The sequence below is a fragment of the Rhineura floridana genome, chromosome 6 (genome assembly GCF_030035675.1).
Source record: "Rhineura floridana isolate rRhiFlo1 chromosome 6, rRhiFlo1.hap2, whole genome shotgun sequence".
NCBI lineage: Eukaryota > Metazoa > Chordata > Lepidosauria > Squamata > Rhineuridae > Rhineura > Rhineura floridana.
In genome coordinates this window covers 35,823,192-35,843,541 of record NC_084485.1, presented here as the reverse complement: position 1 = coordinate 35,843,541, position 20,350 = coordinate 35,823,192, and the positions used below count along the sequence as shown (strand labels likewise).

General features: G+C 44.6%; 1 protein-coding gene across 1 annotated transcript; it reads right to left on the bottom strand.

Annotated features, from left to right (window-relative positions):
* Nucleotides 1–5,706: 5,706 nt before the first annotated feature.
* On the bottom strand, nt 5,707–20,306 carry SYS1 (SYS1 golgi trafficking protein). Its single transcript, XM_061631453.1, has 5 exons — nt 20,189–20,306; nt 14,586–14,812; nt 11,422–11,683; nt 8,146–8,213; nt 5,707–7,263 (listed from the first exon to the last, which is right to left on the bottom strand). The coding sequence occupies exons 3-5, from the start codon at nt 11,581–11,583 to the stop codon at nt 7,023–7,025; spliced, it is 471 nt and encodes a 156-aa protein (XP_061487437.1). The 5' UTR covers nt 11,584–11,683; nt 14,586–14,812; nt 20,189–20,306; the 3' UTR covers nt 5,707–7,022.
* Nucleotides 20,307–20,350: the final 44 nt, after the last annotated feature.

Sequence of the window (20,350 nt, the reverse complement as noted above, 5' to 3'; positions counted from 1 at the left end):
GTTATCAATATGGAAAAAAATTCACAGCATTTCCTAGCCTCTAGCTTTTCCAGTAATCTGGATTGTCTGTAGCAAGTTTGGCAAGTATTCCAATTTGATCTTGCCCACGTGAGGTTGCACATGAATCTCAGCTTTAACTGCTAAACTGTTCATTTCAGTGGGGATAGTTGGTAGCCCAAGCAAAATGGCAGCCCTGCTTTCCCCTTCTTGGCCTGCTGATTTGGATGTGCTTTGGTAAGTCAAACTGTTGTGCTGACCTCCTCTGACATCTACACAGTCATCCCTTAAGAAAGCATCCTTTCATTTTATGTAGTCACTAGATGACAACTTAGTTTCTTAATATCTTCTGTTCTAAAAAGAGCAGCCTGAACTCTTAGAAGCCATCAGCGATGGGTTTTCCCAGAGAACCAAATTCATATGGATACATTTCATCTCTGAAATAATCCCCCTTAAACATTTATTGGCGTTGCTGTGGTACTATGCTAATCAGGCTACACACTGTTTTGACTGGTATGTAAAGGTGTATTTGGACAAATGATCACACAAGAAAGGTAAGGTCAACTGTGCTATGTTGGATTGTGGCTTCAGCTCTGACCCAAAGCTGGTGGATGGAAACTCAGGGCTAAATAAGAGCAGAAGAACCCTGTTGGATCAGGCCTCAGGCCCATCTAGACCAGCATCTTTTTCTCACAGCTGCCAGCCAGATGTCTATGGGAAGCCTTCAAGCAGGATCTGAGCACCTGTAAGAAGGAACTCATGCACTGTTTTCTACATATATTTATAAGGAATCTATGTGTACTGTCCATTCTTTTTTTCCTGAAAACCAATCATTTCCCCTCATTTCCTTAGGAGTGATGCAAGAATAAAGTAAGTGCTGTCACTGCTTCTAAAACTGAGGGAAATGTTTGAATGCGTTGGGAATGATCCCTTGCAATTTGGCAGTGAAATGTTCCAGCTCCATTAATGGACCACTGTTGTTCTAAGATCCACGTTAGTTTCCCCAAAACTCTAGCATAGTGCAAATCAGTGGTGAGGAACCTTCAGCACATGGGCCTAATCAGACCCACCAAGCCTTCCCATCTTCCTTTGCAGGTACAGCGTGAATGAAAAGATATAAAAGAAGGCGGCTGACTTTCAAGCCTTTGAAATGTTGACTTCACACTGTGACTGCAAAGGTGCTCCTAGTTTCTCCCTTGAAGTTGAGGAACCTGCCATCACCTGGTGATTGACAGGGGGGCGGCCCATGCCCCGCTGTCAAAGTGGCCCACAGGGGTTGGGGGAGTCCAGATCCATGGCCAGAACCAATTTCCTATCCCTGGTGTCCGTGCTAGCTAGGCCACATGCTACAACTAGCCTCCATCTCAATAGCTTGTAGCCCTTGCCGCTCTCCAACTCCCATCTGCTTAATTTGCAACAAACAGATGAGGCTGCTTTATACCCAGTCAAACTGTTTGCCCATCCAGTCCAGTATTGTCTACTCTGACTGGCAGCGGTTCTCCAGGGTCTTCAAAAGAGGTCTTCTCATCACCTGCTGCCTGATCCCTTTAACTAGAGACAACACCAGTTAAACTAGAACCTTTCTCATATAAAGCATCTATTCTGCTAGTTCCTCCCTCATTTCTGTCTGCTAAATTGGCATGGGGGGGCAGATTGGTGACAGTCTCACATAGAGTATCCTGCACAGCTACAAAGTCCCTATGGCCACTGCCTGCTGCAGGCCGGTGAGATGTGGAGAGAGCAGCCATGTTTGTTTATTCATGTGTCTGCCCCATCCAAGTCTAAAAACAGGACCAGGAGGCCGACTTTAAATCACAAAAGGCACAAGAAGTCAGGGGAACAGAACCCTTCCCTCCTTTTCTTCCTTGCCCGTTGTGGCTTCCATTGCTTTTCTCCCCAGCCTGGCTCATCCCCGGTGTCAGAGCGGCTATGAGACAAAAGGCTTGCAAACATAAGGAGAGTCCTGCTGGATCAGACCAAATGCCCATCTAGTCCAGCATCCTGTTTTCACAGTGGCCAAGCAGATGCCCCTGGGAAGCCGACAAGCAGGACCCGAGTGCAACAGCACTCTCCCCACTTGTGATCCCTAGCCGCTGTATTCAGAGGCAAAAGTGTCCACAGAAATTTTAAGGGGCAGGGGGAGAAAGTCTATGAATTGTTACTACAGAGCATTGGCAAGTTCCCACTCCACCCACCATTACATTTAATGGTGGTCTCAGGGGGCCTTAGGCCCTTTACATTTTTGGGAGCAGGGTCCCAGTAGGGCCTTATGTCTCCAGCATCCTACAAGCCAATCAGCATGATGTTAGCTACAGAGAAGTCTGCTAACATGCTTCCTTGTCCTTTCCTGCTGACTAGAGCCAATCAGATTGAAAGGAGGTGAGTTAGCCACTGAGGAGACTTTTTTCAGTTGCTAACACTCTCCCCTTTCATGGTTACAGTAGGGCCCCGCTTTACAGCGCTTTGCTTTACAGCGTTCCACTAATGCAGCGGTTGTCAATTGCAGAAAGGCCCCGCTCTTACAGCGCTTGTTCCGCTTTTACGGCTTTTTTTTGCCTTCGGGCACCATTTTGGTCAATGTTAGTCAATGGGTTCCGCTTTACAGTGGTTTTCGCTTTACAGTGGGGGTCCGGGATGTAACCCGCTGTATGAGTGGGGCCCTACTGTATTGGCTCCTAGGGATGACTGTTGTTGTGGGAGGAAGCATTAACAAGGATATCACTCTCAATTAGCAACAACGAAAAGGGGGGGAGGGGTGTTGCTGTGACTATCATGAAGGGGCCCTGCACTTCTGAATTTGCCACTACACGACTGCATTTAGAATTCCGGTGAGGGGGGCCAAGGACACCATAGAGGTATAATGTTTCTGACACTGGTGGTAGTACATGCAGCTATCATGGCTAGTAGCCATTGGTAGCTTTATCCGCCATCATTAATTTGTCTAACCCTCTTTTAAAGCCATCCAAGTTGGTGGCCATCACTATACTTGCTTCATGTAGCGGAATCCAGTTCTGCTCCCATAACTTTGCACACCTTTTGTTGTATAAAAACTGATTGGCCACCCCTGACCTGGCAGCGTACAAACCACAAATTTAAAGCATAATACTTCCCCCAAAGAATCCTGAGGGCTGTGGTTTACTCCCACAGAGCTACAATTCCCAGAACTCTTAACAAACTATAGTTCCGAGGATTCTTTAGGGAAGTCATGTGCTTTAAACATGCTTTAAATGTATGATGCATATGCAGCCATGGTGGGGTTGGGACATGGGGATTAACAAATATGGCTCACCCACTGAGTTTGGCTTTAAGAGAAGAGAAACAGGAAGACCTCCTGATTCCATCCAGGCATACCCTCCAAGATCAGAGATTTTGAAGCAGAGGAGCTTCTGGAGTATAACACTGCTTAGCATTCTGTTTCTACCATATCTTCTGCTGCTCTTAAAAATCCTTGTGCCATCAGTTACACTGTGAAATGCCATGTCTCCTTTTTCTTTAAAATCAAACTGCAAATTGAGAGCCAGTGTGTCATAGCGGTTAGAGTGTTGGACTTGGACCTGGGAGACCAGGGTTCAAATCCCCACTCAGCCATGCAGCTTGCTGGGTGACCTTGGGCCAGTCACAGTCTCTCAGCCTAACTACCTCACAGGGTTGTTGTGAGGATAAAAATGTGGGGGGAGGAGAACCACATATGCCACCTTGAGCTCCTTGGAGAAAAGGTGAGAAATAAATATAGCTAACTAAGTTGGCTGGGCAAGGCTACCACCACTTTCTAGTTCCACCATCATCCTGGACAAAATTTAGCAGTGATGAATGAAACATTTGAGCTTGCTGATGGTCACTGCAGTAAAAGTAGCTGTTGCAGAAACACTTTCTGGGAGCAACCCCTCCAGTGCTTACATCAAACCAGGTTCATTAAGAAAAGAAAGCCATCTGCCCTTTATTTGCTACGTGGCAATGTCAATGCAGATGAACACTGTTCTCTCCTTTACACTTATACACACAGAGGAAACTGGTCTTCACAGACTGGAGATGATAGAAAACCGATATACAGAACCCTATACATGTCTAGTCAGAAGTAAGCCTCATTGAGTTTAATAGGTTTTACTCCCAGGTAAGTATGAAATGGAAATGGACTGCCTTCAAGTTGATCCCAACTTATGGTTACCCTATGAATAGGGTTTTCATGATAAGTGGCATTCAGAGGGGGTTTACCATTGCCTCCGAGGCTAGTCCTCCCCAGCTGGCTAGGGCCTGCTCAGCTTGCCACAGCTGCACATGCCAGCTCCTTCCTTGTCTGCAACTGCCAACTGGGGGGCAACTGGGCTCCTTGGGACTATGCAGCTTACCCACAGCTGCACAGGTGACAGGGCACATAACCCCTGAGCCACTCCCTGTGGGGGTGATCTTTAAGCTGGCCCTTGACATCCAGATTACAAAATACAGCCTTTCCTATGGAACTCAAAATTATTCAGGGACAGCAGACTGTCCTATCATTGTAAGCCTTTGGGGAGGGGCTGAAGGGCAGGGTAAAAAATAACTTAGATAACAGAAATATTTCAAATATGCAAACTCTTTAGGGCAGAGCTATAGGGAATAGGTGCTTTGCAGATGTAAGGTCCTAGGCGGAATCTCTGGCATTTAAAGAAAGGGCAGGAGGTGGCAGGAGTGGGAGTCTTCTGGTTGGTGTCCTGGAGAGCCACTGGCTGACAATAGTTGAATTCAGTATAAGCAGTAGCAACCCATGTGATAGGACAGAGGTGCCCTCCCAACACCAGTGCTGCAGGTGCTTACTTGGACAAGACTGAGGCAGGACAGAGTAGTGACAGTATTGGGGCTGTGCCAGCACAGCAGTGGCATAAGGTTCATAGGTCAGTGGCAGAGTATCCGCTTTGCATGCAGAACATCCCAGGTTCAAACCATAGCATCACCAGGCAGGAGTGGGAACGTCCCATCTGAAACCCTGCAGAGAGCCAGTGTTTGTAGACAGCCCTGAGCTAGATGGGCCAATGGCCTGGCTCTGTCTAAGGCAGCTTCCTGTGTTCTCCTACTGGTACACCCACACAGTCCCAATCTTGCCAACACCTTGCAGTACACTGACATCCTCATAAGTTGCAGAAATGTCAGGAGGGTGGCTTTGGAGCTGCGCCCCGCTGCAGCATTGCGTGTAATACGCTGCCACAGAAATGCTATTGCCTATTTCACACAGGCTGGTTTTTCATGCCATCATGGAGAAAACACTACTACAAACAGATTCTTTTTGTTTAAAGCATAGCTTGTCACTGGGGCTGTAGCCTCTCCTATTGCATTATAGCTGACTCAAAAAGAAAACAGTGCCATCTGGTGGCAGTAGGGTGATATGCAACTATTGTTAAAAACAGAGTGGTGTGCTCCAGATGTTATTGGACTGCAACTCTCATCAACCCCAGCCAGCATGGCCAATGACTATGCATGATGGGTGTTGGAATCCAGCAACATCAGGAGGGCACCATGTTCCTGCTCCTGGCATACAACATGCTTGTGACCCAACACTGGAAGAGGGGCTTTTGGCTCAGAGCCATCCCCTAATCATAAAAACAGGGCAAGAAAGGGCCTGCTTTTTGCCCAATACAATACTTGAGGATGGTGAGCAAAATATGTTATCCAGGGAAAAACCTCTGCGTACAAAGGATCATCTGCTGCAATTCAGCAATGGCACCAATAGAAATTGAGAGCTTTTGAGACAGTTTATCGAGATCCATTTGCAAAATTATCCCCCTAATCATTACAAACCAAGCATTAACTTACCCATATAATTTATACAAACTAATACCATTGACAAATATTTATGTACAAAGGAAAGCTCAGTGGTGTATCTGCAAGGAAGTAAAGTCATTGTTTAAAACCAGTTATTTCCATTGACAGCTACAAATGGCTCTATTACACATTAAGCCTCTTGTCCAAAACAACCCCACCCTTTTAAAAAGGGGACAGTTTTGACCATATGAGACAGAGGCTATTAGGTAGCTACACAGGCCTCTATGCACAGGCAATAACTGAAGTTGTATGCAGAACAAATTTCTCTTGATATGGCTCAGTTCAGAAACTAGTTAATAGTCCTGTTCTTTATGTGCCAACACAGCATTCTGTAACAGAAAAAGATAGTGTCCTTGATTATAAGTACTAGAATTTGACGATCAGAGAGAAGGAAGTACATTCATTGCAATACTACACAACAAAAAGGCTCATCTGGAGCAACTACAGCCTACAGCTAGCCCTCTATGCTAGACATAAAGGGTGCCAAGCTGGCCGACTTGTAGGGTGCCATTTACCTTCTTGGTTGCTTCTTGAACAATATTCCTGTCCGATGACTCCCATTTCTCCGCCGTTGCCATGTAAAGCAACAATATTACTCCACCTGATCAGTAAGCAGCAAAACCCCAATGCAAAATGGCAGTTTTATTTACTTTCCACAACTCATTCTCTTCAGTCCAATAAATATGGTCACTTTCCTCTTTGCCTTTAGCCACGTTTTCTGGAATCACAGCAGCCAAGTGAGAAATACAGCATCATGCCTTACTACTTTGTCTGAGCTCTTTGATTTTTAATTCAAAAGACTGGAAGTAAAACAGAAATAAGAGGTATGGTGGGGAGCAAAATGGAACTTTTGTTGTGCACTGCCTAAAGTCAACTGTCTTGGTGGCTTCCATAATGCAGAGAAAGGCAGCTCCAATTCCTACAACCCAGTGCGCATCTCACAAAAGGAGCCCATTTTCTGCTTTTGTTTTGTTGTCCATCACGGAATCTTGTCTGTGCCACTGAAGCAAAATGGGTGTGCCTACATGAGCGTTAAAGTGTGCTTTATCAAAATCTGATTTGTCCCATCTTGTACCTATGGAAGCATCACAAACCTCAGGCTTCCAGCCAAGTTGTTTTGTTTAAAAAAAGTAAGTACAGACCTGCTGGGTTGCTTTAAAGACATTCTCATGTACCACATTAGCACCAAGATGATGAAGCCGACGGAGAAAGAGACGGGATCTACTGGGAATCTATACATTGGATTTGGGAGCTGAATTTAATGGGATTTCCTTCAGTTCTGTTCGCATACAGAGGTATTCCCCAATCACAGCCATGAGTGCTGTACACACAGTATGTACAAGCCACCATGTCAAGGCAGTTGGAAAGTGTGCATTGTAAATCCAGCAGCCCAAAAGATGGAAAAAGTGAACGGTGACTGTGAAATCCAAACACTGCTTTCCTCGCCGAATGAAATACAGTAAGCCGATGGCACTGTAAAGGGAAAGGAAAATATATTTCACCTGAAACTGTGGCATTCAGGAAAGGAGGAATGTAGTAACAGGAAGCTATTCAAAATCATATTTACCTTGCACAAACAATCTATGTTCTGTATAAAGTACAAGATTAATCTTTCCCTTGCACTTTTTCATTGTTTTTAAACACAACCAGATTTTTTTTCTTTTTTTGCGGGGAAGAGGGAGGAACCAAACCTTGGAACACTAAGGCTAGAGCTTTCTGTTCTTCTCATTGACTTCTGAGCTATTTTTGGGCTCTTAGGAAAATTTATGACTGAAATTGTTTAAAATTTTGATTTGGCAACTTTATTTCTCTCCTGACTGCTCTGTAGATACAACATTTCTCTCTCATGACCAGATGGAGGAATATAAATATTCATAGGCCTTTTTTGGCTGATATTTCAGACAAATGGACTACTAACTTGTTTCAGCTCTGCAGCTCTTGATCATGTGTTCCAATCCTCTCTCTGCCTGCTTTCTTTGTTGGATTTCCTACACCCACCTAAGACTTTCCTGTGGCCTTCTTTTCATTCCTTTGGATAACTCCCTCTTTGGGCAGATTAGCCAATCACTACAAGAAGCTTCATCACGAAGTGCAGGGCTAGCCAACATAGTGCCCTCCAGATTTTGCAAACTACAACTCCTGTCAATTCTGACTATTGTCATGCTGGCTGGGGCTGATGGGAGTTGTAGTCCAAAACATCTGGAGCATAAATGGTGACAACGCTCATGTTTTCAGCAAAGGGCAGCTCATCACTAGCAGAGCCTGTTATTTAATTATTGGAAAAGGTGTTTGTCCTTTAAAGGGACAAAACGATGGTTTGAAGGGTCAGAAATGCACATCCAAAAGCCAACTTACCAGGTGAGTGCATTCAGGATGAAAGCCATCATAGCAAGCCTGCCAGGTGAGGTGGAGAACCCCAAAACCTACACAGGGTTACAGAGAAAAAAACAGCCACTGGGATAAATTGGAATCCAGCACAAGAAGCATTCGACCCTTCCACTTCCATGCATCCCAAAGTAATAGTTCCTTTACCTTCAGGGCAGAAAAACAAATTCTTCTTCTAAGAATGCAGATTTGTATGTACAGGTTTAAGTAAATCTACAAATTCAGCCAGGGCTGAATAACATAAATCAGAAAAGGTATTGATATATGGTATTGCATACATTTTGAAAACGCACTATGGCTGAATTGGGTTCCATCTGCTTCCATGGAACAGATCTCCCCACGGGTGGTATTCAACAAATGCATCCCACCAGCACAAGGATTTCTGCTGGCACAATGGGAAACCCTCCTCCCATGCTCCCCCCAAATCTGCTCCAGAGGGCAGGGGGAACCCTTAGGCACCACATGGGGATGGTGGAGTCCCACTGTGCAAGCAGAAATCCTTGTGCTGATGGGATTCTGGTACTTAATGCTACTTTGGCCACAGCTCTATATTTTGAGGCTAAGATTTCCTCCTCCCCATTGGAAACTACATCAATGACACACCAGAGACAGGCTATCTCTTGATTTTCTACAATTCATTCCTTAAACAAATGCTCTAAAGTACAAGCCAATAGTTCAACATTTTCCACATAAGGATTCCGCATAAGGATCAATTAAATTCCACGTGAACCTCTGCCATCAGTTATATTCATTCAAGGAACTGAAGGTATTAATGGCCAACCGGCTCCATGTTGGAGTACACTAACTGTAGTCCTTCAGGAACTCAAAACAAAAATACTCCAGCAGAACTCTACAGCTGCCATCAAAATCCATACCACCATGAATCACTTCCTCACACAATATGCTGATATCAGCAGGGTGAAATAAGGCACGCTCCACAAAGTCCCTAAGCTGGTCATTTCTGCTTACTAAAGTTGGAAAACAGCAGCGTTGTGACTGCACATGCAGACCTCCTGCTATTTTAAACACGGGGTTAGGGTGAGTGGGAGTAACCCACGCTGCCCACGCATGAGCAGAACAGACTTCCACTTACACAGTGGGACTTCACGTTCCTCTCCAAAACCCGCTCCGGGGGCTCCCCCTACCCTCCAGAGCAGAGTCTGAGGGTGAATGGATGGCTGCAGGGGGCAGGAAAGGAAAGCAAAATCCTGGTGCACTAGTGGAAGTCTGCCCACATGATAAATTCTGCCCAGGAAAACTACTACAGCTAGAGCTTCTCAAAGCTCTTGGGGTCAAAGTGGGTTCAAGCACCACAGTAGTATAACTCATTTGTGATCTCCATGCTGTTTGTCCTTGTCCTGACTAGAAGAATGAAGGAAAGTTTGACACCTGACCATTTTTTTTTACCTAGGCAGTAGAGGAACTGAGGACCTCTGTGCAATGTCTGCTTCTGGATGCTCAGTATGTCGAAAAGGCAGATTGGTTAGGGCAGGAGGGGGGTAACGTCAGTCCCAGGGGCCAAATCCCTCTCAGTCTGGCCCTTGAGACTCTCCCCAGATCATTCCCCCTCATCAGCCATGCCCCACACCCTCCTCTAGTGTTTTTGCCTGGTTGGAATGTGTACATGAACTGTGGCAATGCCTCTTGCTAGCTGGATGGCAATACATGTCCGTGTGCATAGAAACGGCTGACTTGTGTATAGTTGGAATGCAGTCTACTGTACAAAGGCAACAGCCACATCCATGGCTCTGCCCACGTTTGCTAGGGCCCCACTCATCACTGGTCTCCATAAGGGAATGGGGCCCTCGGGCTGAAAAAAATGTCCCACCCCTGGGCTAGAGCGGGGTGCTGTCCTCTCCGCCCAGCCCTTTTTGTGCTGTCAACTTCATTCACCACTGGGAGGTCACGCTCACCTCCACTCCAGAGTGGGGAGGAGCTCTCAAGTCCTGCTTGCGGGCTTCGCCATAGTCATTGGGTCAACAGCTGTGGGAAACAGGATGCTGGACTAGAAAGACTTTTCATCTGATCCAGCAGGGATATTCATGTGAGAGAGAGATGAGAGGGGCAGATGGTTTTTCATCTCTCCAAAGCCGTTCTCCTGTCCTTCGACTCGCCCAGGGCTCTGTTCAACTTCAACGCCTCGGTTGGGGCTGGAAAGAGGAATCGTGCTTGGGCAAGTCTTGGGTGAGTCAAGCGATGGCAAAGGAGGACAAGGATGGAAGGGGACATGCTGCTTCAGCCAATCTGCTCCCTTCCCCACCTCGCTTCCAGGGCTGGTTGCAGGCTAAGAATGCAAGAGGAGTCCTACTGGAACAGAGCAGGTGCCATCTAGTTCAGAATTCTGGCATTCAGAGGTATACTGCTTTGGGCTTTTATTGAGCTGTCATAGGCAATAGCCACTGAGCTATAGCAGGAGTGGGGAACCTTTTTCAGCCTGAAAGCCACCCCTCGTAGTCAACCTTCCGGGAGTCAGATGCCAGTATTGAGCAGGGCCACAGGCAAATGCGGGTGGAGCAACAGATACGACTCGTACTTTTGTACAGCAGGCTACATTCCAGTCACGCAAGAGGCAGCGGTTCCTATACCCATATGTCTCTCCCTCCAGGCAAGGAAAAGACAGGAGCACGGCTCAAGGGCACAATCCAGCCAAGCAAAAAGCACTCACGGAAGGCACAGAGGGCTCTCTGGAGGGGAGGGAGAAGGAAGTGTGGATCACAACCACAGAGCATGATCCAATGCACTCAGTCTGCCAGCAAAGGGATTTACGCCTGTGTAACGGAACTTCTGCCCACTCCTCCCCAAATTTATTTTATTTATTTATTACATTTATACCCCGCCTTTCTTTTCATGATAGAAACCCAAGGTGGCTTACATATGGTTCCCAGGCAGTCTCCCATCCAGGCACGGACCTGACCCTGCTTAGCTGCAGCAGGGTGCTGGCCTCATGTGCTTTCAGAGCATAGCCTGGAACCCCAGAACAGATTTAGAGGGCATGCGGGGAGAGGAGAGACGGGAGTTCCATTGCACAAGTGTAAATCCTTCTACCACCGGACAAGTTACTTAGTGCTGTATTGCATACCTTCCATATTCTGTACACCTAACTCCAGGATTTCCCTGGACACCAAAGCTGGCAACCCCAAACAATTCTATTAGACTGCAAGATTGGTTTTCACAACCATCTAAGTGTGATTATTCTTTTGGGCAGGGACAAGTGAAAACCCTAACGGCTAAAGAAGAACTTCCTACCTCATAGCTGAAAATCTGGTCAAGGGAAGGGCTGTTTTGAACCAGGCTGTCCACCAGAACCAACCAGAGTCCCAGCGAGCTATAGTAAACTGCCTGCATGAGTACGATCTGGGAGAGGATAAGAGCAGGATCCCAGACATAACTGCGAAACTGCGGAGCCATTCCTGAAGCAGGAGTGCACTGGCTTGACTATGCACGATCCAGCGATGTCTTAAAGCAGCAAGCATGAATGTCAGGGCCTAGAGACCAACCACATCAGCACCTGAAATGGAATAAGAGCAACAAATACGTCACTCCAGACACAGCTTATGGAAGGGATCTCCAATCTATCCATCCCCCAAAAGCCCAAGAGCACCTTGGGCATCTTCTGATCTTCACAACATTGGTATGGTTTCCCAAAGTTTAACGCCCCCCCAAGCCAGAGAGAGGCACAGAAAAGCCAATAGTGACAAATTTCGTCAAACGAAAGTAGCCCAGACCCAAGTATATGTTGCATAGATGGTACTGGCAGTGATAACACAGAAACTGGAGGGAGGGAACATAAGGAGATAGTGACTAGACGGCATTGCAGGATTAATGTTATTTTTTCTACAAGATTTTTAACCCATTCAACCCTAGGAATTTGGGACAGGTGAGAAGATATTTGAGACAGCCATGTTAAAATCAGTAAAGCAAATATTTCATTGGGATAAAAAGGTAAGAATTATCTTACTGAAAGGTCCACCACAACATAATAATATTGCTGCTGGATCAGACCAAAGGCCTACCTTGTCAACATCATGTTTCCCACAGTGGCCAAACAGATGCTTACGGAAAGCCCACAAGCAGGACATGAGTACAATAGTTCTCTCACAATGTTGCTTCCCAGCTATTGGTATTCTGACGTATGCTGCCTATGATAATGGAGGTATATCATGCCCAGTAGCCACTGAAATCCTTATCCTCCATGCAATCCGTCCAATCCCCTTTCAAAGCTATCCAAGTTGGCAGCCGTCACTATATCTTGTGATAGTGAATTCCACAGTTTAAACAATGCGCCATGTGAAAAAGTACTTCCTTTTGTCTCTCCTGAAAGTCCCACTGCTCATCTTAATTGGATGGCTCCAGATTCCAATACGATAAGATACGAGAACTCAGGTCATCCAATGAATCAGATATAGCATTCTGTTTCCAAAAGCGTTCCGTCAAATATCTCTGGGACCACACAAATAGGCCATAAAAGGTTCCCCTGTTTGTTTATAGCATCTGGTATTCAGAGGATGTTCTTCCATTTGGCTACCATTGCTAAAAGAAGTGGATAGACTTATCATCCATCAATTATTTATAGAAGGTAAGTTGACCAAACATAGTCAATGTTGTTCATGTCAATACTATTCTAATTATTATTACTAGGGATTATTATTAGGGTTTTTGGGCTACAATTCTATACACGCTTACTTGAGATTAAGTCCTATAGGACTCAGCGGGATTTACGTTTGCATAGACATGCACAGGCTTGCACTGTAAGTCTTTACTACTAGCACAACCACTTATTTATATCTTACTTTTACACAGCAATCCTACACACATGCATCAGAGGTCCTTCTGTGTCCACTGAAGCTCTCTTTAACTTGCCTGCAGGGTACTGCAGTCTTAAGGTGCAAATCCTATACCTGGAAGTAAGTCTCATTGACCTCAACGGGACTTGATGCCAAGAAGACATGCATACATCTGCACTGTTACTTTGCTAAGTGCTTATGGACTTTATTGTGTTCACCCTCCCAAGTGCCTCGCAAGATCAGTTCCATTTTACAAATGAGGGAAATGGCCTCATAATGATTTCTTGCCATGAGAGATCCAAAACATGGTTTCTCAGATCCTAAACCCCACTCTTTATTGAAGGCACTCACCTCTCAGAAACTGCTGCAAAGTAAAATGAGGGATGGATACACACAAAAAAGAAAGACTACAGTAAATTATAAGGAAGCAGAGGTGAGCACTGCCTGGTCCAAATACTGAGAGATGGATCCCGTATTTTGAAAAGCTGCATGGCCCCTCACTGTCACACTATGATAGCAAGAGTCACACCTTGTGAATCATTCTCTTAAAAGCACAGCAGCCTTCTCAGATATTCAACACACCAACCTTGACAGTGAATACTACAGACCAGCCTTCCCCAACCTAGTGACCTGCTGATAGTTTGGACTACAACTTCCATCAGCCCCAGCCAGCACAGTCCAAAATATCTGCTACACACCAGGTTAGGGAACGCCATTTCAGACACTGCAGCAAGGTTGGCGTACTGAGATTCTATAATGTAGAGGCATGATGCCTACTCCATGGAAGAGCCACAGCTCAGCGGTTGAGCATATGCTTTGCACACAGAAGGGCCTAGGTTCAATCCCTGGTATCTCCACATAGAGCTTAGAAAGAGTTCCTGCCTGAAATCCTAAACAGTCACTTCCAGTCAGTACAGATAACACTGAGCTACGTGGATCAGTGGTCTTACCCAGGCCCCATCTGCACTATACATTGAAAGCAATATCATGCTGCTTTATAACTAGTCATGGCTTTTCCCAAAGAAACCTGGGAAGTGTATTTGCTGAGAGCTGTTAGGAGACCCCTATTCCCCTCACAGAGCTACAGTTCTCAGAGCGGTTTAACAATCAATCCCTCTTCCCAGGGAACTCTGGGAATTTTAGTTCTGGAGGAGAGGGATATGAGTCTCATGGCAACTCTCAGAACCCTTAACGAACTACAGTTCCCAGGAGTCTTTTTGTATGTTTAAAGTGGTATGATGGTGCTTTAAATATATAGTACAGATGGGGCCTCGGCATAAAGCAGCTTTCTCTAGTCCTACGATCTCCCATTAGAAACAGAACATTTTAAAGGCTACTATTAATAAATTAAGGGCCAGCACATACACACTCACAGGGCTACCAGCTTTTTCTGACAAGAGCCTCCAGGGTCTTTAACACAAACAGGCATAAGTCAAATAGGTTAAGCTTTCCCCATCGTTCCACCATCATACTGGGAAGAACCATACCTGTCAGTTTTCTGCCTGTCGTGAAGCTGTTTAAAGACACTGGAGTTCTGTCAGAGAGCCATGCAGGAAGAGAAGAAAGAAGTGGCAACGAGAGAGAGACACCCACACAATCTCACCAATATAACTACCATAAACATACCTCCCCCCCTTCAATATATATAACTGTCCTGACACCGAACTCCCAAATCTGCAGCTCCCGTCCTCATTCACGTTTACTCCGTCCTCGCCAAGTCTCGGATCTCCAGTTTTCAACCACCAGTCCAAGAAACCGCCGGGATCCGAACTTCATTCGCGGCCAGCCGTCCAGGCCCGTCTTCGCAGCTGACTCCTTTCGGTCGATCACAGAGCCCGTCAGCCGCCGCTTGCCTAGAACAGCGGCAAAGTCAACATTGCTGCGCCAAGCGGCCATAGAGAAACCTCCACGCGCCTAGACGGACACGTCAGAGGGGGAAAGTGACGTCAGATTATAGTCATGAAGACCGGGTCACAAACAGTCTCGCTCTACCTCTGGTGGCCGCTCGCTATGAGCATTTATGACCTCCGCAAAAGAAAAGAAAAACTATTCAGGCTGTGAACCTATCCGCACTTGCCTAGGAGTAAGTTTAATTTAATTCAGTGGGACTTACTTCAAAGTAGCATGGCACTGTAAGTCTGTGTAGCTATACGAGCCAGTCTTTGGCAGCGGAATCCTAGCCGTGTCTCCTCAGAAGAAGTAAGGCTGCAATCCAAAACACACTTACCTGGGAATAAGTCCCACTGAACCTAATAGAGCTTACTTCTGTGTAGACATGTATTGGATTGCAGCCTAAGTGTGACTGAGTTTAAGAGGACTTACTCCGAGGTAAATTGTGAACACAGACAAAAGGCACCCTCAGGACTAATAATTTTATGACGGTATTAGCTTTTGTGGACCACATTGCACTGCTTTATTTATTACCCCATAATAAATTTATTACCCCATAATTTATTACATTACAAGAAATTTATGGACTGTGCTCTACAAATCATTGTTGTCGTTATGTGCCTCCAAGTCGACTATGACTTATGGCGACCCTATAAATCAGTGACCTCCAAGAGCATCTGTCATGAACCACCCTATTCAGATCTTGTAAGTTCAGGTCTGTGGCTTCCTTTATGAGGCTTCCATCTCTTGTTTGGCCTTCCTCTTTTTCTACTTCCTTCTGTTTTTCCAAACATTATTATCTTTTCTAATGAATCATGTCTTCTCATTATGTGTCCACAGTATGATAACCTCAGTTTCATCATTTTAGCTTCTAGTGATAGTTCTGGTTTAATTTGTTCTAACACCAAATTATTTGTCTTTTTTGCAGTCCATGGTACCCACAAAGCTCTTCTCCAACACCACATTTCAAATGTGTTCATTTTTCTCTTATCAGCTTTTTTCACTGTCCAACTTTCACATCCATACAGAGATCGGAAATACCATGGTCTGAATGATCCTGACTTTAGTGTTCAGTGATACATCTTTACATCTGAGGACCTTTTCTAGTTCTCTCATAGCTGCCCTCCCCTGTCCTAGCCTTCTTCTGATTCCTTGACTATTGTCTCCATTTTAGTTAATGATTGTGCCAAGGTATTGATAATTCTTGTCAAGTTAAATGTCCTCATTGTCAACTGTAAAGTTGCATAAATCTTCTGTTGTCATTACTTTAGTCTTTTTGACGTTCAGCTGTAGTCCTGCTGAAGTGCTTTGCTCTTTAACTTTCATCAGCATTCGTTTCAAATCATTGGTTTCTGCTAGTAGTATGGTATCGTCTGCATATCTTAAATTATTGATATTTCTCCCTCCAATTTTCACACCTCCTTCTTGGTCCAATCCTGCTTTCCGTATGATATGTTCTGCATATAGATTAAATGAATAGGGTGATAAAATACACCCATCTCACACCCTTTCCGATGGGGAACCAATCAGTTTCTCCATATTCTGGCCTTACAGTAGCCTCTTGTGCAGAGTATAGGTTGCGTATCAGGACAATCAGATGCTGTGGCACCCCCATTTCTTTTAAAGCATTCCATAGTTTTTCATGATCTACACAGTCAAAGGCTTTGCTGTAATCTATAAAGCACAGGGTGATTTTCTTCTGAAGTTCCTTGCTCCGTTCCATTATCCAACGTATGTTTGCGATATAATCTCTGGTACCTCTTCCCTTTCTAAATCCAGCTTGGACGTCTGGCATCTCTCACTCCATATATGGCAAGAGCCTTTGTTGTAGAATCTTGAGCATTACTTTACTTGCATGGGATATTAAGGCAATAGTTTGATAATTACTGCATTCCCTGGGATCCCCTTTCTTTGGAATTGGGATGTATATTGAATGCTTCCAGTCTGTGGGCCATTGTTTAGTTTTCCATATTTCTTGACAGATTTTACTCAAAATTTGGACTAATTCAGTCTCAGTAGCTTGTAGCAACTCTATTGGCATGCCATCTATTCCTGGTGATTTGTTTCTTCCAAGTATTTTAAGAGCAGCTTTCACCTCGTATTCTAAAATTTATGGTTCCTCTGTGAATGAATCTGTCATCCTTTCATCTCTTTTATAGAGTTCTTCAGTGTATTGCTTCCATCTTCCTTTTATTTCATCTCGATCAGTCAGTGTGTTCCCCTGTTGATTATTCAACATCCCTACTCTTGGTTTAAATTTCCCTTTCATTTCTGTAATCTTTTGGAACAGGGCTCTTGTTTACCCTTTTTGTTGTCCTCTTCTATTTCTATACAGTAACTATTGTAATAGTTCTCTTTGTCCCTACGTACTGGTCGCTGTATTGTTGCATTTAGGGTTCTGACTGTGTTTCTGTCTCCTTTTGCTTTTGCTTTCCTTCTCTCTTTAACCATTTGAAGAGTTTCTTCAGTCATCCATTGGGGTCTTTCTCTCTTTTTAACTAGATGTATTGTCTTTTTGCATTCTTCTCTGATAATGTCTCTGACTTCATTCCATAGTTCTTCTGGTTCTCTGTCAACTAAGTTTAAAGCCTCAAACCATTTCCTTATTTCATCTTTATATGCTTCTGGGATGTTATTTAAATTGTATTTTGGCGTTATGATTGGTTTGTTGGTCTTCTTTAGCTTTACTCTGATTTTCTATACGACCAGTTCATGATCTGTACCGCAGTCTGCTCCTGGTCTTGTTTTTGCAGAAAGTATGGAACTTCTCCATCTTCTACCAATTATATAATCAATTTGATTCCTATATTGACCATTTGGTGATGTCCACGTGTATAGTTGTCTTTTTGGTTGTTCAAAAAATGTATTCTCAAGAAACAAATTATTGGCTTCACAGAATTCAATAAGTCTTTCTCCTGCTTCGTTTCTGTCTCCTAGGCCCCATTTCCCCACAATTCCTAATTCTTCTCTGTTCCCTACTTTTGCATTCCAATCCCCCATGATTATCAGCCCATCTTGTTTTGGTGTGTGATCAATTTCTTCCTGTACTTCTGCGTAAAATCTCTCCAATTCCTCTTCTTCTGTGTTTGCCGTCGGAGCATAGACTTGGATGATGGTTATGTTGATAGGTTTCCCATTTAATCTCATTGATATAACTCGCTCATACCTTGCGTTGTAGCTCCTAATTGCTTTTGCTACATCACTTCTCACTATTAAAGCAACCCCATTTCTTCTTAATTTCTCATTTCCTGCATAAAATATTTTGTAGTTGCCTGATTGAAAATGTCCCATTCCCGTCCATTTTAGTTCGCTCACGCCAAGTATTGTAATGTTGATGTGTTCCATTTCTTGCTTGACAATTTCTAACTTTCCCTGGTTCATGCTTCTCACATTCCATGTTCCTATTGTGTGCGTCGTACAACTCCAGACTCTCCTTTCACATCTGTGCGTATCAGCCTCTGGGCTTCCTTTCAGCTTTGACCCAGCTGCATCATTAATCACAGCGCTACTTGTACTTGTCCTTTGTTCTTCCCCAGTAGCTCAGTGACTGCCTTCTGACCTGGGGGTCTCATCTTCCAGCACTATCTCGTGTTGCATTTTGGATACTCTGTTCATAGGGTTTTCGTGGTAAGAGTTATTCAGAGGTGGTTTACCATTGCCTTCCTCTGAGTTTGGATGCAGCTTAGTCTGGTGTTTCAGCTTTGACCATTCCGCCTTGGGTGCCCCTGCTAGGAGTCTAGCCTCTTGGTCTAGACTCCTGACGGCATTGCTCTCAGCTTCTTCAACACACTCAAACCCCCTCACCACGTTAAGGTATGCATCCGAAGAGGAGGCTACAAATCATACAAAATCTTAATAAATGTATTGTTCTTTAATGTGTCACCAGACTGTTGTTTTCCCCTGGTCAGTATTCATAGGGTTGTAGCCTGAATGTCTTTGTTGAAATAGAAAAACTTTAGAATCGGACACAATTGTAGGCCTTAGTGACATCCTATGATGTCCTGTTAGGAACGGTTGAAAGAGTTTTGTAAGTTCAGATGGAGAAGATTAAGGGGACACAGTTCCCAGCACCCTTAATAAACTACAGTTCCCAGGATTCGGGGGTGGGGATCTGCTTTAAATCAGGTGTGTGGAACTTTTGGTCCTCCAGATGTTTATTTATTTATTTATTAAATTTATATCTCGCCCTTCCTCTCAGTAGGAGCCCACTACAACTCATCAGCCCCTGCAAGCCTGGCCAATAGCCCCGGAAGGGGTGATGGGAATTGTAGTCCAGTAACTTCTACAGGGCCAAAGATTCCCCACACCTGCTTTAAATGTATCGTGTGTAGGGAGCCATAATAATGGTCTTCAAATATCTGAAAGGTTGTCATACATACAGATGCGAAGGCCAGAGGAAAAAACAAGAAAAAAGGGGGGAATTCCCCCCTCCCCCTTCACATCGCTAGTCATACACAAGACTTGTTATCTGACGCTCCAGATGATGAGACTAGAACTAATGGTTGGAAACTGCAGGGAAGCCAACTGTAGCTAAGTATTAAGAAAACTTCCTAGCTATAAGAGCTACCTGTTCAAACGTGGAATGGACTGTCTTCGGGAGGTGGCAGACTCTCCTTTGCCGACAGTATTTAAATACAGTAGAGGCTGGATGCTCACCTATCATAGTTGGCTCCTGCATTGAGCAGAAGGTGAAGATGATATTTGAGGTCCCTTCCAACTCTTTTATATTATGTCACTTCTTTCTAAAATTTATTTATTTATTTATTTACTAGTACATTTATATTCTGTGTTTCCTCCAAGGAGCTCAATGTGGCATACATGGTTCTCCCCCTCTCTAATTTTATCCTCACAACAACCTTGTGAGGTAGGTTCAGCTGAGAGGTAGTGACTGGCCCAAGGTCACCCAGTGAGCGGCATGGCTAAATGGGGATTTGAACCTTAGTCGCCCAGGTCCTAGTGCAGCACTCTAACCACTGCACTGCACTGAACGGATTTTCCACTTTAGTTTCCAATGCAAAGTACGTAGATGAGGCTTTAATAAGAGCTAAGGGCTTCAGTGATACCATAGAGTGCTGCCATAGAGTGTCATGGTTAATGGAGGCTTTCAATTTTTCCCGGAAAATCAAGGCGATGTGTCCCAAGATCTGAACAGGGTGGTCACGAATCACGACAGATGCTCTTGGAAGTCACTGATTCATAGGGTCGCCATAAGTTGTAATCGACTTGAAGGCACACAACAACTATGTCCCTCTAATTTTTTTCCTTTAATCCCTGTGAAGTTATAATCAGTAACTACGCGCAGGAGCTCCGGCTTGCCAGCGAGCTCTGTGGTTGCTTACGTGTTCGGGCTGTGAGTCAGTCTTGGATATTTCCGGTATCCTAACGCTTTGGAGCGCCTTAAAGCGAAGTGACGAAGAAGCCGAGTCCTGAGAGCATTTTAGGAGACTGGGGAACATAGAGATTAACAGGGTAGTTAACTGATTTGTGAATTCCACTGTGCG

What these genes read in the sequence shown, in the direction of transcription:
- SYS1 (XM_061631453.1), bottom strand. Translation starts at nt 11,583, where the DNA reads ATGGCTCCGCAGTTTCGCAGTTATGTCTGGGATCCTGCTCTTATCCTC. An exon ending in ACCAGATTTTCAGCTATGAG is followed by an intron (nt 8,214 to 11,421) that starts GTAGGAAGTTCT and finishes AACCCTGTGTAG; the next exon opens with GTTTTGGGGTTCTCCACCTC. An exon ending in ATCCTGAATGCACTCACCTG is followed by an intron (nt 7,264 to 8,145) that starts GTAAGTTGGCTT and finishes TTCCCTTTACAG; the next exon opens with TGCCATCGGCTTACTGTATT.